The sequence below is a fragment of the Lagenorhynchus albirostris genome, chromosome 2, assembly GCF_949774975.1.
Source record: "Lagenorhynchus albirostris chromosome 2, mLagAlb1.1, whole genome shotgun sequence".
Classification (NCBI taxonomy): domain Eukaryota; kingdom Metazoa; phylum Chordata; class Mammalia; order Artiodactyla; family Delphinidae; genus Lagenorhynchus; species Lagenorhynchus albirostris.
In genome coordinates, this window is record NC_083096.1 from 8,736,109 (window position 1) to 8,753,396 (window position 17,288).

Sequence of the window (17,288 nt, forward strand, 5' to 3'; positions counted from 1 at the left end):
AATAACCTGTTCTCTATAGCTATGATTTCAGGCTAAAATAATTGAGTTTTTGAGAAAAACCAACAATCACTGAGTGTGCACTATGTCAGACACGATGTGCTCTTTGGGCAATTTATCTAATGTAATTGTTATAACAACCCTAAAAGCTACGCAGTACTTTTAACTACTATGGCACATATCACAGTAGTGATATACTACTATGACATGTATCAGTTAAATATTGATAATTCACTTGGATCCACAGTTAGTATAACGAGAAAGGCCCAGGACTCAGAACCCAGGCTGTCTTGACTCCGAATTCCGTTCTCTCACTTGTTCTCAAACTTAAGCATACATTAGAATCCCCGGAAGGGCTTGTTAAAACACAGTCCCACCCCAGAGTTCCTGATTTAGCAGGTCTCCCCATGGGGCCCAGGAATATTCATTTCTAACAAGGTGCCAGGTGATGCTAAGGCTGCTAGTAGGGAAATCACACTTTGAGAACCACTGCTCTTCATCAAGCTCTATTTCCACTTCCGGTCACACTCGCCACAATTCAAGTGCTCCACAGGCCACGTGACTGGTACATTTCATACTGGATAGTGCAAATATAGAACAATTCCGTCATTTCAGAAAGCTCAACTAGAGAGCACTGATTAGAACACAGAAATACCCATAAAGCTTAAAACACAGATTACAGCTTTACTTTAGGTTTCTGTAATCCTTAGCAAAACTCAGAAATGATGCTTTAATTTTTCAAGGAGCACACTGAATCATTAAAAATTTACAGTTAAGGTAACAAAAATTTTGATTATTATCGAAAATCCTGTTTGCAAAAGGTATTAAAATGTATGGAACTGGAACTTGTTGAAATAAATTATGTATGTGTAGGTAGTACTTCCTTATTTCCAGAACTGGTGTTATATTCCTATACAAAGGTACAGAACTACTGAGTCCAGAACGGGCGTAACATTCCTATACAAAGGTACAGAACTACCTTCAGTATCATTTTTTGAAAAATATAGTCAATGTTTGAGAATCGAATCTTATTTGGGGTGAGAAAGAATATTAGAATTTATCTTACCTTTCGATATTCCCTCAGAGCAACGGCAGGATGGACATGTCCAGCAAAGGTCTCGTTATCAGTGAATACTATGAAGACATCAGCAGCTGTATTTGTGTTTTGAGCCCAGATCATTGGAAGAGAGCAATCAGTTCCACCTGCTGGGATCTAACTCGGAAAAAAAACATGGATAAGAATACAAGAAAATGCCCTCATTTCTGTACTGACATGTCTGAAATAATTAAATACTTAAAAATACTATTTTATAGGTTATTTTGTTTAGACCCAATATATAGGCTTTCCCAAGGCTTGTAAATATATTTCTGATTTTGTGTTCATGAGAAAGTTGAGATGAAACAATTTGTTCTCACAAATTTATTAATATCAGGAATGACATCAATAAATTTTTATATAATACATGTTAAATAAACTTAATAAAACAGTTTCTTACCTGGCTCATAGCCATTAAAACCTGTTGTAAGGTCATATCTGTAGTCACTGGACATGGTACCATTTCATCTGAAAAAGCAACTATATGAGAATCTTTTTCTGTTCGTGTGACAACCTGAAAAATTCAATGGTAGTAATTTTCAGTAGATTTGGGGGAAACAAATACAGTATCTTGAAGTTCATCTTTAAAAGAAAATACCCTATGATGCTTACTTTTATTTCTAAACTTATATTACTGTGTTTGGAAACTATACAGTAACAGTGGTATAACTTTCAAAGTACTTTCACAAACTCTTATAAGGAAACTGGTTTTCACAACAATCCTTTTAAGCAAATAGAGTATATATTATTCTTCTCGTTTTATTAAATAAGGAATAAACCCACAGAAGAGAAGCCAAGAAGCTCGCCTATGGTTCATATACTTGTTATTCAGTGACAGAGTCAGGCTAGAACAAGTCTCCTGTTATTATTAGTTCCTGATCTTTTAACGTCTATATTCATTAATAATTTCTCTAAGCATTATCTATTTCCTTAAAAATACTGGTAATATTTAATCTGTTGTTGTAAAATTAAAATTTCTACTCTGACTTTTCTTTAGACATGCTTTTTCAATATACCTACAATATTGTATATACCTAAGTATAAAAATATATACAAGTATACCCAAGTATATATATAATATTAAAGCTTTGCTTAAAACAAGCAAAAACATAATTCTTGATCATATTCAACTTTATAGTTTTGTCCCAAGGTAAACATTTTTAGGGTGGCAAAATCCTAAATTGTCTTAGGTGTTCTCACCATGCACATTGCTGCGGCTACTGTGCTAGCGTTGAGTACACTACCCAAAACTCTTTGGTTCATAGAAGCACTGACATCAATTGCCAGTAAGAAACGCTTTCCAGCTGGCTCAACTGTCTAAAGAGAAAACAAAACCAAACAATCATTAAAAGCAATCAAAGAAATGATAAGTATATTAAATTTCTAACGAATCATATTTACTTAATTTTCATTCAAAAGACTAAGATAAAAGGCCTGATATTTGATTTACCAATTGACAATTACAAATGCTTAGCTTTTACTAGAGGTAAAACAAAGGAAATAATACGGCCTATTTAGTAATTTAAAGAAGTTATCATCTTCATTTTTTAAAAATCTTTCCACATGAAGTAAACTGGGAATTTCTAGCAAGAAATTTTGTGATAAAATACAAATAACATAAAATTTACCATTCCTAAAAAAATTACTTCCTATCAAGACTGAAGAGATCTACTACTGATTAACGGAAAAACAGAGGACAGAGGACCAAGTCACAGGGCTCCAGAGGAATGCAAAGTTTTAATTTGGTACCTTAAAACTTATCAAAATGATCTTAGGATAACTGGTTGTTGTCCAAAGGTAGAGAGAAGTACTTTATTCATAAGCTTACAATGTTAATTATATATTCATTTTCACATGAACTAAGAAAAAAACAAATGAATATCTAATCAAAAATGGTTAAACTACTAATATCATCTTTAAAATGTGATATTAAATCCTAACTGGGTCTTTTGTTTTAAAATGAAAATCAAACCATTACCTTAAATGTTTTGTAAAAAGCGGCATCCAAAGCTTGCAAAATTTCTTCATCAGGGCGCCACTTCAGTTTTCCTCTGAGCCCATGACCTGTTTTGTAAGTTTCTAATGCAATTAAAACATGAAATGGATGTATACGAGCCTAGAAACACAACCAAGACAGAAAGCAAATGTCAAATTCAAGTGAAAAACAGTAACTATTTCTTTTAGATTTTTGTTATTATGGTTAATAAATCTATTTCATAAAGAAAAGAGAAAAATGAGGACATATTAATTTTAGATTTAAGAGTCAGTGCAACTTGGTCTCTGAATACCTAAAAAATGTGCCAACCGCATTTCCAAAATTTAGGAGCCAACTTTTTCAATTAGTAATATTTAACAAAGGTAATGCTTACCTTTTTTAACAGTTTTTCATTACACAGCTTTTCACATACTAAAGACACTTCTGAGTTTCCTGGTTCAAGCACTGAATTAGCAGTCATCTTTCCAAGATTCCTTAGTAATGCTGTAAGAGGCATTTCTTGTAACAAAGCCTTCCATACCTATTGCAATAACACAGGTAGAAATATAAGGAATTAAGGGTAAATGTATATGTGTAACATAGCTGTATCAATTAATAACATAGACTAAGTATTTCTTTTGGGGTTCAGAGCACGTTCTAAATAAAAATTGGTGTGAACTCGTCAAAGGCTCATCAAATAAAATAACTTGCTCTTTACTAGGGTAAGAAAGTGACGTATATTTTGTAAAGGAATTGCATATAAGAATTTTATTTATTTTAATTAGTGAGGCAAATTAACCAGCACATTTTCTGGAGTGAAACTAATATTTATAAAATGCCAACTACATCTGGGCATTGTGTTACGTGTTTTAAATAAACGTTAATTTTAAGATATATTTAAATTACTTTTTTTAGGAAATCCCCTGGCAGTCCAGTGGTTAGGACTCAGTACTTTCACTGCTGGGGCTCAGGTTCAATCCCTGGTTGGGGAGCTAAGACCCTGCAAACTGTGTGGTGGGGCCAAAAAAAAAAAATTTTTTTTAAGTATTAATTTTTTTAAGTATTATTTTTTAAAAGCATTACTCACAATTTATCCTTTTAATACACAGCATAAGTTCCTCGTGTTTAATCACATGCTTTAACATATTATAATTTGCTTACCTCTTTAGACTTCAAGTGATTTGTTAGGAGATGCTCCCTAACCAGTCTGTGCTCTTCTATCAGATGAATGACTTCCAGTTCATCTTTTGTGCGCTTCACTTTCTCTACAGCCTCCAGATACTTTAATAATTTCTCAGTCTCCACAGAAAGTGCTTTTTCTTTATACATTTCATGGACCTCTTTCCAGCCCTTTGTAATATATTTGGTAACAATAGCAAGTCCTTTAACAAAATAAAGAATTAAAAAGGCATGTAGGATTATAAGGTAAAGAACAGGACATGTTATGGAGAACGCATTATGTGAAAGGCACATCTAGATACACGGGAGTTTAAACCGACATGCTACTTTCTATGATATTACCAACACATTTAAGCCAATGGAGTCTGCTAATTTTGCCTATTCCCTCATAACTGCTTCAACATGAGACTTTGGAGGAAAAGCTCCAATATCCTAAGTCATTTCGTTATGGAGCTTTTATTTATTTTTTGAAGCACTAGCATTAGAACCTTTGGTACACAGTGCCTATCTCAGGTCCACAATCTCAGAACTCACAAAAGTACAGATCTACCTCAATTAATCTCATATTCACTTGCCCCTTTAGCTGCTAAATAAATATGCATTTATAAATTGTAGAGATAAGTGGAAGTAGACAGGTAGGTAGGTAATTTGTGATTTTTTTTTTAATAGCTGAGAAAGTATTACAGGCCAAATTTTTTTAAAAGGGAAAATAATGTGTTCATTTCCTCTACAATTCCTTTCAATAGCTGAAAGAGCTTTCAGTTGGGGGGTGGTGAGGAAACCTGGGTTCTAGCTTACATGTTGTCAATAAATGGCTGTGTGATCTTTCTAGGCCTTAGTTTCTACTTCTGTAAAAGTGGGGGAGGGGACAGACTGAAATATTAAATTCCAGGGTCTATGGGGGAATGGTAGGTAAAGTAAATAAATGAATGAGGCCACTGACAGAAGAGAGAGTGGTCAGCACTGTGGTGAACTAAAGAGAGAATGCCTTGACAAATGTTTTAGTGAAATATTGGCTCACTGCTGCCAAAAAACCATGTTTTCAAAAGAAGGTACAATATGGATTTTTATGTGATGTTGCAAAAGAGTTCATTTTTTTCTAAAATATGGTGCAGGCCAAATAAAATACATCTCTAAGGCAGATTGAGCCTATGTGCTATTTCTGAACTCTAATTTAAATAACTTGATCAAAAGTTAGTACTAACATGCACGAACTTCTAAATTATCGTGACTCTTGCTATCTTACAGATCTTAGTACAAAATATTACATTGCCTTAAATGAGTTAATGTTTCATGTGAGCATGTTTTCTATTCTTTCCAAATAAAATAAAACTTTCGGGGCTTCCCTGGTGGCGCAGTGGTTACAAATCTGCCTGCCAACACAGGGGACACGGGTTTGAGCCCTGGTCTGGGAAGATCCCACATGCCGCGGAGCAACTAAGCCCATGTGCCACAACTACTGAGGCTGTGCTTTCTAAAACCTGAGTGCCTAGGGCCCGTGCTCCGCAACAGGAGAAGCCACCACAATGAGAAGCCCGTACACTGCAATGGAGAAGCCCCCGCTCACCACAACTAAAGAAAGCCCGTGCGCAGCAACGAAGACCCAATGCAGCCAAAAATAAATTAATTTATTTAAAAAAAAAAAACTTTCAGAAAGTCTTTCTTATTATTATTTTTATCTTCCTCAAGTCCTAGAATTGTGTTGGCCACACAGTAGGTACACAATAAACACGTGATTAGTTGAATCACACTTTGAATTGTTTTATCTGTTTAAATACACATTTCAGTTACTTACTTGGTAACTTAAGAGTTTGTTTCCAAACACTAGGCTCTGAGAAGCCTAAAGATCTTCTACACCTAAACATATTGCTATTATTACAAGGTTTCAAGTATGAGTTCTGCCCTCAAAAATCTAGAATTGAAGAATCCTATGTGTGGGACTAAGTTTAGGGAATATCTACTAATTTCTCAATTTATAGACCAAGAATTCAAAACTAGAATAACTATTTGCACAAATTCAGAAACTAATTTTTCCAATTTGAACCAGCACTTAGGCCCACACCACCACATAGTGTCTCAACAGACAAATAAAGCTGGATGCCTACAGCCTCCTCAAACTGGAGCAAAAATTCAAAGAAATTTTTAAAGTTAAAAAAATTAAGCCATGAATATGTTAGGGAAAAAAAACACAGGTAAGTATTTTTATGACTTTAGGTTGGAAATAGCCTTTCTAAACCTAACATAAAATAAAACGTACTAACAAAGGCAGATAAGTTTGATTACACGAAAATTCCAAAGTTTACTGTGCCAGAAACCCCCTCCATCAAAAAACGAAAAGACAAAGAAAAAAAAATGGGGGAAAAGTGCATACAATGCATATAATAATAAATTATTAATTCCTATACTTGGTATTCCAACTTCTGAGAACAGTGCCCATCTACAGTAGGTGCTCAATAAATATTTGTTGAATGAATGGTGACTATAATTATTGCTATTTTTATAATATTAAAAATAGCAACTTGATAGATTAAAAAAAAAAGATACAATATAATCCGTGAAAAATATAATCAATAAGCACACGAAAAGTTGAGCTTTCGCCCAAATACATAAATTCAAATAACAAGATAAAATTTTTTACCTATCATTGGCAAAGATTAAAAAACACTGGTAAAGAGTCAGTGTTCAAACGTGTGGAAAGGGGCCACTTTCACATACTCTTTGTGGATTTAAGCATTACAGAAATTATAGAAACATTTATATTAACCAAGTTTTTTCACTGTAGTATTTTTTTAATAGTATAAAAAAACCAGAAGCTACTTAACTGTTATCAGTAAGAGACTAGCTACATAAATTATATTCATATAATGGCACACATGCAATTATTTCTACTGACCTGAAAAAAATCGATATACTTTTAACTGAAATAAAGAAGGTATATAAAATTTTAAAAAATAAAACATATTTAGGAAAAATCGGGAGTAATATACAACCTATGTATAGTGATTTCTTTTGAAGGGCAGGACTACTTCCTGCATTATATTTTTTTGTATTATCCAGCTACTTTAAAACAAGCATGTAGGGAATTCCCTGGCAGTCCCGTGGTAGGATTCGTGCTTTCACTGCTGAGGGTGCAGGTTCAATCCCAGGTCAGGGAACTAAGATGCCACAAGCTGCGTGTGGAATGAATGAATGAATGAATAAATAAAACAAGCGTGCAATTTCTAATAAAAAATCAAAATATAAACGTGTTTATATACATAAATGTTTGCCGTAATTTACTGCTCAAACTTCATTTGAAAAAGTCCATTTGTAATTAAAAAAAACAAGGGATAAATTAAGAATTACTGAGGAGATACTATGTATGAAGGTATCATTACACAAGCTATGTGGGAGGGAGGGGAGAGAACCGACACTGCCCTTTACTCCGTGCCAGGAACTGTGGAAGTATTGTAATACACACTATCACATTTAGTCATCATAATTTTAAGAGTTATTCCTTTTCTACCTTTTTTAATAGATGAAGATACAGAAACTCGGAAAGGTTAAGTTACTTGGTGTAAGGACACAAAGTAATAAGTAGAACTGAAATTTGAACCCATCTGAGGGGCTGTCTTTTCAAGTTTCACTTCTGCTGTAAAAAAAAAAAATGTCAAATTTGGACATGTTCATTTTGTGAAAGTTCACACTTAAAATTATTCCCGTGCAAAAGTTTTTCTTATTTCCCTTCTAAGAAGGACTAAAGAGTCATTGTAGACCCAACTACCTTTTCAAAAGTCTCTTCCCATAGACACAGAAAAACTGCCCCAAGTCACCATGACCCCTGGCTGACCGCGTGGAGACAACTACCATCCTGACTCGTTAAGTTCAGCACTACTTTGGGTGGCCTTTAGGTTCCACGGAACATATGTCCTAGGAAGACAGGGAGGGAGAAAAGGGGCTAAAGCAGTACAGCCTGGCTATCTGCCATCTATTGGCTAGGAGCCGTTTTGATTCCTACAACTTTAATCATATCCATGCTGCTTTCATAGTCCATAATCAAGGGGGTGAGCATTCTAGTTAGCATGGTGACATTTTAAGATTTAGAATATCAAGTTGCAAATCTGTCATTTGATTCTTGATCATTAATGTCTAGGTGTTTAATTCCAGGTTGGCATTAAACATACATGAATTAATCAATGTGTTCTGAGAATTAAAGGCTATTTCTAGAAAATATTACACAACTTTCTTATGTCAAATATAAATTTGCTATTTGTTGGATATCGGCACCTCACCCCCCGCATGAAGATCTTATGCTTACCTTCACTGGAAGGTTTAAGATGCGACAATCTTAACAGATCTTTGTGAGACCAGCCATTTCTTTGTTTATATTTTGTGACAGCCAGGGCAAGGGCCATGCCACCTTTTTCATTGTACCAGTCTGCTACGGCCTTCCGGAGGGCGCGACCCCACATGCCACATTTCATGCTTTCCTTTAGATCTTTCTTAAATTGTATAAAAGTAAAGAGATGTGTAGGAATGCGACAAACTTCAGAAACAGCTTTGAAAGCGGCTTGTTTTGTGCTTATGTCAGAACACTGGGAACAAATGGCGAGGGCAAAGAGCATAGGCTCCTGCTTTGCAGTTCTGCCTTCTTGACTAAATGACTTTATTTCCTGTATCACTTCACATCCTCTGCCATCTTCAATCAATCTAATTAAAGCTTCAGCATTCTCAAGGCCCAACTTCTGTTCTTTGATAGAGTAAGTCCCACCTTCAGAACCAAAACACAAGAACCGCTGCAGCCGATTCATATCAGTGACTTGCCACACATATCCGTCTTCAGAATTGGCTATCTGCTTCTCATTCAGCGGCTGCATTTGGTTTACCAATTCCTCCATTTTTTTGTCTTCTAGGAAACTGTCAAAAAGCAAAATGTTATTTTAGCTAGAAACAAGAAAATTCTAAAAAGGAAAATTATTTATTAATCTATGCTCATTGAAATCTGCCATGAAATCTTTTAATTTAAAAATATTTCTTAAGCTCAGTAACTGGTGGTATAACGATCAGAAGCAAAAGCTAAGAAGTCGCATTTTTGAGGTATAGCTTGTTGCTTCAGAGACTGAGCAGGCAGTTCAGCATGGAGTCTACAGGACCAGATGGAGGAGAATACAAGGGGCGGCAAGTCACTGACATAGACAGGGGGCTGACACTCCCTTTACTTCCTGAATAACAGTGTAGACATTTTTGATTGTGTATCCAACATCTGTTCCTCCCTTCCCCCTTGTCTTATCCTCTTTCTGGTAGGAATGCCCTTCAGGGGACATTTCCCAGCCCCAAGGAATGAATCTTGATTGCTCTAAGCCAGTGTTCTCAAACTCTGCATGCATCAAAATTACTTGAAGGGCTAGTTAAAACAAAAGATGATGGGTTCCACCCTCCCCCACACCTGCCCCCAGCCCGCCCCGAAGTTTCTTTCATAGTTCAGTATGTCTGGTTGAGGCCTAAGCATTCATACTTATCACAAGTCCCCAGGTGATGCTCTCATTCCTCTTGCCATGTGACTGGTACAGGTATTGGGCAAGTATCACAACTCCCACCGGTGAGACATAATAAGTCTGCTGGTTATACTTATGAGGTTTTCTTCCTTCTTAAAAAGGGGCTTGGGCTCTTAAAAAGGAATGGTCCCCTTTCGGCCTTGACATACTCATCTGCACATGATGCCTGAAGTGGTGTCAACTATCTTGAGCCATGGTGGGTGCCACTTTTAGAAGACAAACTAATTTATAAGGATGGAAGCACCAGAAAGAAAAAACAAAAAAAGAAGGAATCTGGGTCATTGATATCATCAAGTTACCTGTAACTGCCCTACTTAGAAATGTCCTAATATATCATAAGTATATCCTTATTGTTTAAGCCATTGGTAAGTTTTCTGTTACCTGTAGCTGAGAGCATGTTAACTGATTAACATCCTGTATCAACCGTGCTCATTTATAGTTTACTTCATCTGTGACTACCCACATTTTCCTCCTTGCATTATCTCTGAAGCTACTAGAACTAGCTGTCTGGCAGCAATATCTCTTTTTCTCCTCCAAAGGGAGTAATCACAATCATCCACTACTTTATCCGTCCACCGCTTCTCTCACTATAGGACAGCTGTTGATCTTCAGGTTTCCTGCCTGGGCCACTACAGTGCACTGGGCTTCTCCTCATGGCAACAACCAACAAAAAATTCTCAACCAGCATTTACTGCATACTGTGTGTAAGGCGTGAAGGAGATTTCTGTTCCATTAAAAAGATTTTTAAAACTTTTTTTCCTGCCCTCAGGGAAATCACAGTCTATTTGATGAGGTAGAAATTTATACATAATACAAAGCAAACTGTAATCAAGTGCTTTAACAGAAAAGTAAATGAGCAGAGGAAGATAAAATAATGCTGTCTCAATAATCCAGGAAGACTGAAAAACTGGCATATAAAGTTTGGGGAGCACATTCCAGGAAGGGGTATATGAAATCTTGCTCTGTGTCTTTAAATTTTAGAAAAGTAACTAAATATACTGCGAAGAAATGTTGACAGGTAAGGTAGTAGCTTAAAGAGGAACACAGGTAAAAGATATTTTGTTTTGAAGATGATACAAGCTTGAGCATGTTTATATACTGTGGGGAAGGCTAAAGACAGAATCCTGGTGAGTATTAACAATTAAAAAATAGCTAAGGAGAAAAGGGCCCTTTAAAGAAGAAAGGGAAGGAGAGGCACATAGACTTAAAATCAGGAGAGAGTGGTATCGTAGACCACAAGGAAGAGAACTTCACGGAGTGAATGGCTGGTAATGTCAAATGCTCAGCAATCAAGTAAGGCTGAAGTTGGCAATAGGAATGCCGAGGAAAGGCAATCGCAGTCGGGCGCTGCGAGAAATAGCTTGCTTCTAGTGAGGTCAGGAGGGCATGCAGCGATGAAGAGACTTCACAGGTAGACTACTCTTGCACAGAAGCAACGTTCTAAAGGGAAGGTAAGAGAGAAGGCAGGAGCTAGAGGAAAAATCTTTTTACCTTTTCAGATGAGAGGACACTGAGGTTGAGGTTCAAACTTCAATTTGGAGAGGTGAAGACAGCAGAGAAAGGGCGTAAGTGAGGGAATGAGATCCCTGAAAGAAGCTTCAGAGCATCCAGGCTGAGACTAGCCCTTGACAGCAGAAGAGGTATCTCCTCCACTAAGGGTGAAGGTTATGGGTAATGATCCGTTTGAGACAGTCAATGCAGGGAAATTGGGTGAGTTAGGGAGCAATGACAGACTGGGTCTCAGAGGGGGGAACACACAATGGTGCAGAGAGATAAGTGGTGGGAAGAAAGCCTCACATTGTGAATGTGACTAAGGGGGACAGTGATTTGAATTGTGCTGGAAACAGCAGTGTCAATATTCCAAATAAAGTGCTGACATAAAGTAGTTTATGTCAGCGCAGGCCTAGGCTTCAGGTGGTGTCAGAGACAAAATGATCATATTACATTAGTCATTATGGACTGATTTATAGTGACTGAGTACAGCACAGGCTGAAACTCCTGGTGCAGTGGATGTTGCTTTTTCTATGTATTTGTATCCCCTTTTCAATATGGCATTTACCTCTGCCTTTCAATCCAAAAAGGCTAAGAGCCTTCTCAAAGATTGATAACATTAATTGCTAATTCCAGTAGAAATTTTTTGACATTGCTGGCCTCTCCTTTAGATTTAACAAAACACACTCTTTCTGGTGTTACTTCAACCTGGCTATTCCTGCTTATCAGTCATATTTGTTAAATGAATAATTTGTAACCTTTAAAAATTGTATTAAAAAAAAAAAAGAAGAATATCTGATTTTTGTCCATGGTTCTCACAGGGCTTCACATACCACTTTGGGTTTATATCCGAAAAAAACAAAAACACTAACTTGAAAAGATACATGCACCCAATGTTCATAGCAGCGTTACTTACAATTGCCAAGGTATGGAAGCAACCTTAGTGTCCATCAACAGATGAATGAATAAATAAGATGTGGTATACGCATACACAATGGAATACTACTCAGCTATAAAAAAGAACGAAATTTTGCCATTTGCAGCAACATGGATGGACTTGGAGGGCATTATGCTAAGTGAAATAAGTCAGACAGAGAAAGACAAATACTGTATGGTATCACATGCAGAATCTAAAAAATACAACAAACTGGTGAATAAAACAAAAAAGAAGTGGACTCACACATACAGAGAACAAACTAGTGGTTACAGTGGGGAGAAGGAAGAGGGAAGGGGAAATATAGGGGTATAGGCTTAAAAAAAAGGGTTATTATGGGACTATATGAAATCATATGTGTGAAACTTCTGAAAACTGTAAAGCACTATAGAATTTAAAGAATCTTTTATTCAATTTAAAAAGAGTTAATAAAAAAAAAACTTGAAATATCCTGATTGATGGGAGTATCTTTGTTATGCTAATGAGGTGACTCATCCTGGGTCTTTGGATCACTTCCAGTTGGGGGTCACCATAAAGACCAATCATCTGATTAGAAGGTTGGAACTTTAGGCCAGATCAACCTCCCAGGAGGGAAGGAAGGCAGGTGACTTACCTCAACCACAGGGTCAATGAATTAATCAATCATGCCTAGTCATGAAACCCCACATACAAACTCTGGACAACAAAGTACAGCGGAGGGACTTCCCTGGTGGTCCAGTGGTAAAGAATCCACCTTGCAATGTAAGGGACATGGGTTTGATCCCTGGTCAGGGAACTAAGCTCCCTTATGCCGCAGGGCAACTAAGCCTGTGCACCACAACTACTGAGCCCGAGTGCCGCAAACTACAGAGCCCACTCGCTCTGGAACCTGCATGCCACAAGTAGAGAGAGAAAACCCGCATGCCACAACTAGAGAGGTCTGAGTGCCACAATGAAGAGCCCACGCGCCCCAACGAAAGATCCCACGTGCCTCAATGAGGATCCCACATGCCGCAACTAAGACCCGATGCAGCCAAAAATAAATAAAATAAAATAAATAAATAATAAATAAATCTTAAAAAAAAAAAAGTTCAGGAGAGACTCCCAGTTGGTGAACACTGATGTGCTGGGACTGTGATGTGCCAGGATTCTACAAACAGAAGGAATCCCTCTACTGCCTCCAGATTTTGGCCTGAGCGGGTCTTCCATTTGGCTGTGCCTGAGTTGCATCCTTTATAATAAAACTGTAATCATAAGGATGGCGCTTTTAGGGAGTTGAGTCATTCTAGTGAATTACTGACCCTGAGCGCATTGTGGGAAGCCTAGTTGGGTGGACTGGGACCTTATTTGAAGCTGTTGTCTGAAGTAAGGGCAATCTGTTTGGGATCCTGCCCTTTCACTTGGGGGATCTGATGCTAACTCTGGAACTGAACTGAGTTGATCTCAAAATACAGACACCAAAGCTGTAAGTGACAAAAGAAAAAAACCGATAGACTGGACTTCATCAGAATTTAAAACTGTGTTCCAAAACACACCACAAAGCAAGCAAAAAAGACATCCCATGGAATGGGAGAAAATAGTTGCAAATCATACATATGATAAGGAATTTGTGTCTATAATATATAAAGAACTCATAACTAAATAAAATGATAAATAACCCAATTAAAAAATAGGCAAAGAACCTATATAGGTATGCCTTCAAAGGTATACAAATGGCCAACAAACACAAAAATGGATGCTGAATATCATTGGTCATCAGGGAAATGCAAATCAAAACTGCAGTGAGATACCACTTCACACCTACTAGAATGGCAATAATCAAAATGACAATAATAAGTGTTGGCGAGGATTTGGAGAAATTAGAACCTTCATATACTGCTAGTGGAATGTAAAATGTTGCATCATATGATATCTCTATATTTAACCTTTTGAGGACTTGCTAGATTGTTCTCCAAAGTGGTAAAGTGTTTCTTTAGGGGTGATGAAAATGTTCTGAAATTAGATAGTGGTGACGGTTACACAACTCTGTGAATATACTAAAACCCACTGAATGTGATGTGTGAATTCTATCTCAAAAATCTGTTATTAAAAAAATTAAAAATTGGCTAGGTGAAATATATTTGGAAAGTTATTTAAATAGATAAGCATTTAAGTGATATTTAACCCTACATTTTTTATATTTGTCTTTAGAAAGAAATTTGAGATACACACAGACATACATATACAGGACCTTAATTTCTTCCTTCCCCAAATGTTATCATCACCCTTCTCAAAGCTTAAGCTCCAGTGTCAGTGGTTTAGAAGGCAGTTGGGCAGTGAGTGAGGTCAAAGCCTGGTCATCAATTAATCCACTCCTGAATAATCAAGTGTTGTAAATCCAGATTAACAAACAAACAAACAAAAGATAGTTAATTCTTCTTTCAGTTGGCCTGACCTGTTCAGTGCTCTTAAAGGAACAACCCTCCAAGGAAATGTAATACAGCTAAAGTTGTATTAAATGTCTATAAATCAAAATTTTGAGAGGAAATCAAACAGATCACAGTATCATTAAAAACACGGCCACACTCTGAAATTGGATGTGGATATTTTATACATTGCCCACTTCTCTTTTCCCTAATTTTGAATGCAAAACCAGTGAATGGCATTAATACACAGTATGCAATAGCACTAGTTCTTCTTATTCGCTGGAACTAGAACATCTATAGTAACGTTTAACAGTGCTAATAATATATTACTTCTAAGGATTCCTACATTCTTCTTGAATGTACACATCTAAATATCTTTCCCAAGTCTCTTGATCATTTGTCACTTGAAAAGGCTCCCTTTCATCCCAAGAGGTCAAACAAGTTTGCAGCTTATTCCTTTTTAAATGGAGTCAAAGCTGACTTACATCTATGAGAGCAAGACAGTTTGAAAGAAACAATACTGCAAACACGGGGGTCACAAATTCAGATAGCTGTATCACTCAGACTGGTAAATGGACATGAGCGAATCAAGTCAAGGGTGATGCAATAAAAAGTGGTGAAGGGGCTTCCCTGGTGACGCAGTGGTTGAGAGTCCGCCTGCCGATGCAGGGGACACGGGTTCGTGCCCGGGCCTGGGAGGATCCCACACGCCTCGGAGCGGCTGGGCCCGTGAGCCATGGCCGCTGAGCCTGCGCGTCCGGAGCCTGTGCTCTGCAACGGGAGAGGCCACAACAGTGAGAGGCCGGCGTACCGCAAAAAAAAAAAAAAAAAAAAAAAAAAAAAAGTGGTTAGGAACTGGAGCAGACATGACAGCATGACATCCTGAAGGAATACACCTTTAAGCCAACTGGCTGTCATGTAGTTTGGGCCTCATATTGCCAGATCTTCTCAAAAACTCAGAAATCTGGATTTTTAGGTGACCTCTTAGGATTAAATGTTAACAACATAATTAAAGAAATTTGACACCCCCCCCATTCTGATTACTTACTTATAGGTTGTTTTAAGGGCTAAACTTTCAGTTTGGTCTTTCTACAATAGGCACCATGTTCAGTTGGGTATCAAATGTTAGTTTTGATGTATTCAATAGTTACTTAGCACCAAAAACATTTTCAAGTTCACAGCAATACTGCAGATTAAGAAAATACGGCAAATTCCTGCAAACAGCTTTGGGCTCTGATGACACTCATTCTAGGCATGGTTCATAAGGAAATAAGGCTAGACTCCTGTGCCACACAGACTTTCCCATTTAAGTATATTTAACAGAACAGATACCTCTCCCGCCCCCCACCAGCTTGAAGACACAGTCTCCCAGGGGCAAACTTCAAGAAAGTTTCCCCCCCCAAAATTTTTTTTTTAATCTAACCCCTGACATACATTTTGGCTTCTACTCCATAATATAACCACGGTTGTTTTCATATAAAAGTTGTGCCGCTGTTTCTCTCAGTAAAATGTATCATGTTTATTTCGTAGCTTCACATAGTCCTGCAGGACAAGGTTCCCTTATTCCAGGGCACAGGTCCTCCTGCTTGAGAAGCAAAGAATCCGAGTTTTACCAAGTAAAGCTTTTTTTTTTTTTCCTGGAAGCCAAGGGCCCTTCTTGGAAGTCAGAGCTTTAAGGAGTGATGCATAAATACTACTACTCTGAACGATTTTAGTTTTAACATTACTATTGTGCAAGGGCCTGGTGAATGAGGTTTCGTGATTTAGTGAAGACAGCCATTTTTGGTTTAACGCATCTTTTAGTCTTAGGACCATTACAAATATTTTCAGATTAACACACTTCATTTTTCAACCTCATGTGCCTTGGAGGCATCGCGCGCCTTTACACTTGTCTATCAGCCCCACCGACGACAGGACGGATCGTCTCCTGTCCCTCGTCATTCCCTCCAGGACAAATTTCGTCCTCGGTCTTCTCACAAAGATCCTTCTTCCCGAAGCCCAGAGGCCGGGCAACGCCTCTCGGCGCAGCAGCGGCGGGAGGAGGAAAAGGAGGAGGAGGAGGGGGAGGAGGAAAGCGGGCCCCTGGGACGCCGGCCTGCGGGAAGCTCCGCAAGTACAAGCGGGAGCGATCCCCGCTTCGGGAAGGGCCCGGCCCAGCAGAGGTGTCGGTCCAGCCACCCAGGACGGCAGGGCACGGAGGCGGGGAGGGAGACTGGTCGGCGCAGCGTCTGCTCCGGCCTCGGCCGCGGGGATGCGGGGTGAGGGCCACGGAGGACCGGCCGGACCCAGGCGCCGCTCAGACCGCACAAAGGGCCCCGGCCAGCCGGCTGCCCGCGGTGTCCTCACCTGTGCCCGGCGGCCGATCCTCCGAAGCCGCCGCGCCACCGGGAGAAGCGCTGCGCCACGCCGCCGAAAGACGACGCGCGTCAGCCTGAGGGGTGGCGCCTGCTCCAACTCCGCCGCCCGGGCCTCCCGGTTCGGCTCCCGGGAACGAGCCCCGCCCCCCTGGGCGTGCCCCACCCCCGCCCCAGACTGGCGAGAGTCCCGGATGTTCCCTCCTCCGGCGCCCCAAATCCCGCCCTTTCTCGGCGGCCCTGGCCCCTCGGAATCGGCTCCGGGTCCTGCGCAGCCCAGAAAGAGTTTCGCCGTCTCTTGGGTGGCTAGAGCGTCCTCCCGCGCTCTGTCGCGCTGCAGGTGA

General features: G+C 38.8%; 2 protein-coding genes across 5 annotated transcripts in view; one reads left to right on the plus strand and one right to left on the minus strand.

Moving 5' to 3' along the window:
* The window catches only part of GLRX2 (glutaredoxin 2), an 18,175-nt gene extending 16,875 nt beyond the window's left edge, over positions 1–1,300 (plus strand). For all 3 annotated transcript variants that reach the window (XM_060126985.1, XM_060126995.1, XM_060127006.1), the window contains one exon: positions 1,082–1,300. Coding sequence is in view for 1 of the 3 variants with exons in the window: in XM_060127006.1 (XP_059982989.1) it covers positions 1,082–1,128 (47 nt within the window). In the remaining 2 variants the exon portion in view is untranslated. The remainder of the gene's footprint in view (positions 1–1,081) is intronic.
* Positions 1–17,065, minus strand: part of RO60 (Ro60, Y RNA binding protein) — a 21,828-nt gene extending 4,763 nt beyond the window's left edge. The window contains exons 1-8 of one of the 2 annotated variants that reach the window (XM_060126965.1): positions 16,937–17,065; positions 8,998–9,143; positions 4,230–4,450; positions 3,463–3,609; positions 3,072–3,209; positions 2,294–2,410; positions 1,494–1,607; positions 1,064–1,210 (exon numbers count right to left, since the gene is read on the minus strand). In XM_060126965.1, coding sequence (XP_059982948.1) covers positions 1,064–1,210; positions 1,494–1,607; positions 2,294–2,410; positions 3,072–3,209; positions 3,463–3,609; positions 4,230–4,450; positions 8,998–9,124 — 1,011 coding nt within the window. In that variant the 5' untranslated portion in view covers positions 9,125–9,143; positions 16,937–17,065. Of the gene's footprint in view, positions 1–1,063; positions 1,211–1,493; positions 1,608–2,293; positions 2,411–3,071; positions 3,210–3,462; positions 3,610–4,229; positions 4,451–8,544; positions 9,144–16,936 lie in introns of both variants that reach the window. The other variant, XM_060126956.1, reaches the window with a different exon arrangement.
* Positions 17,066–17,288: the final 223 nt, after the last annotated feature.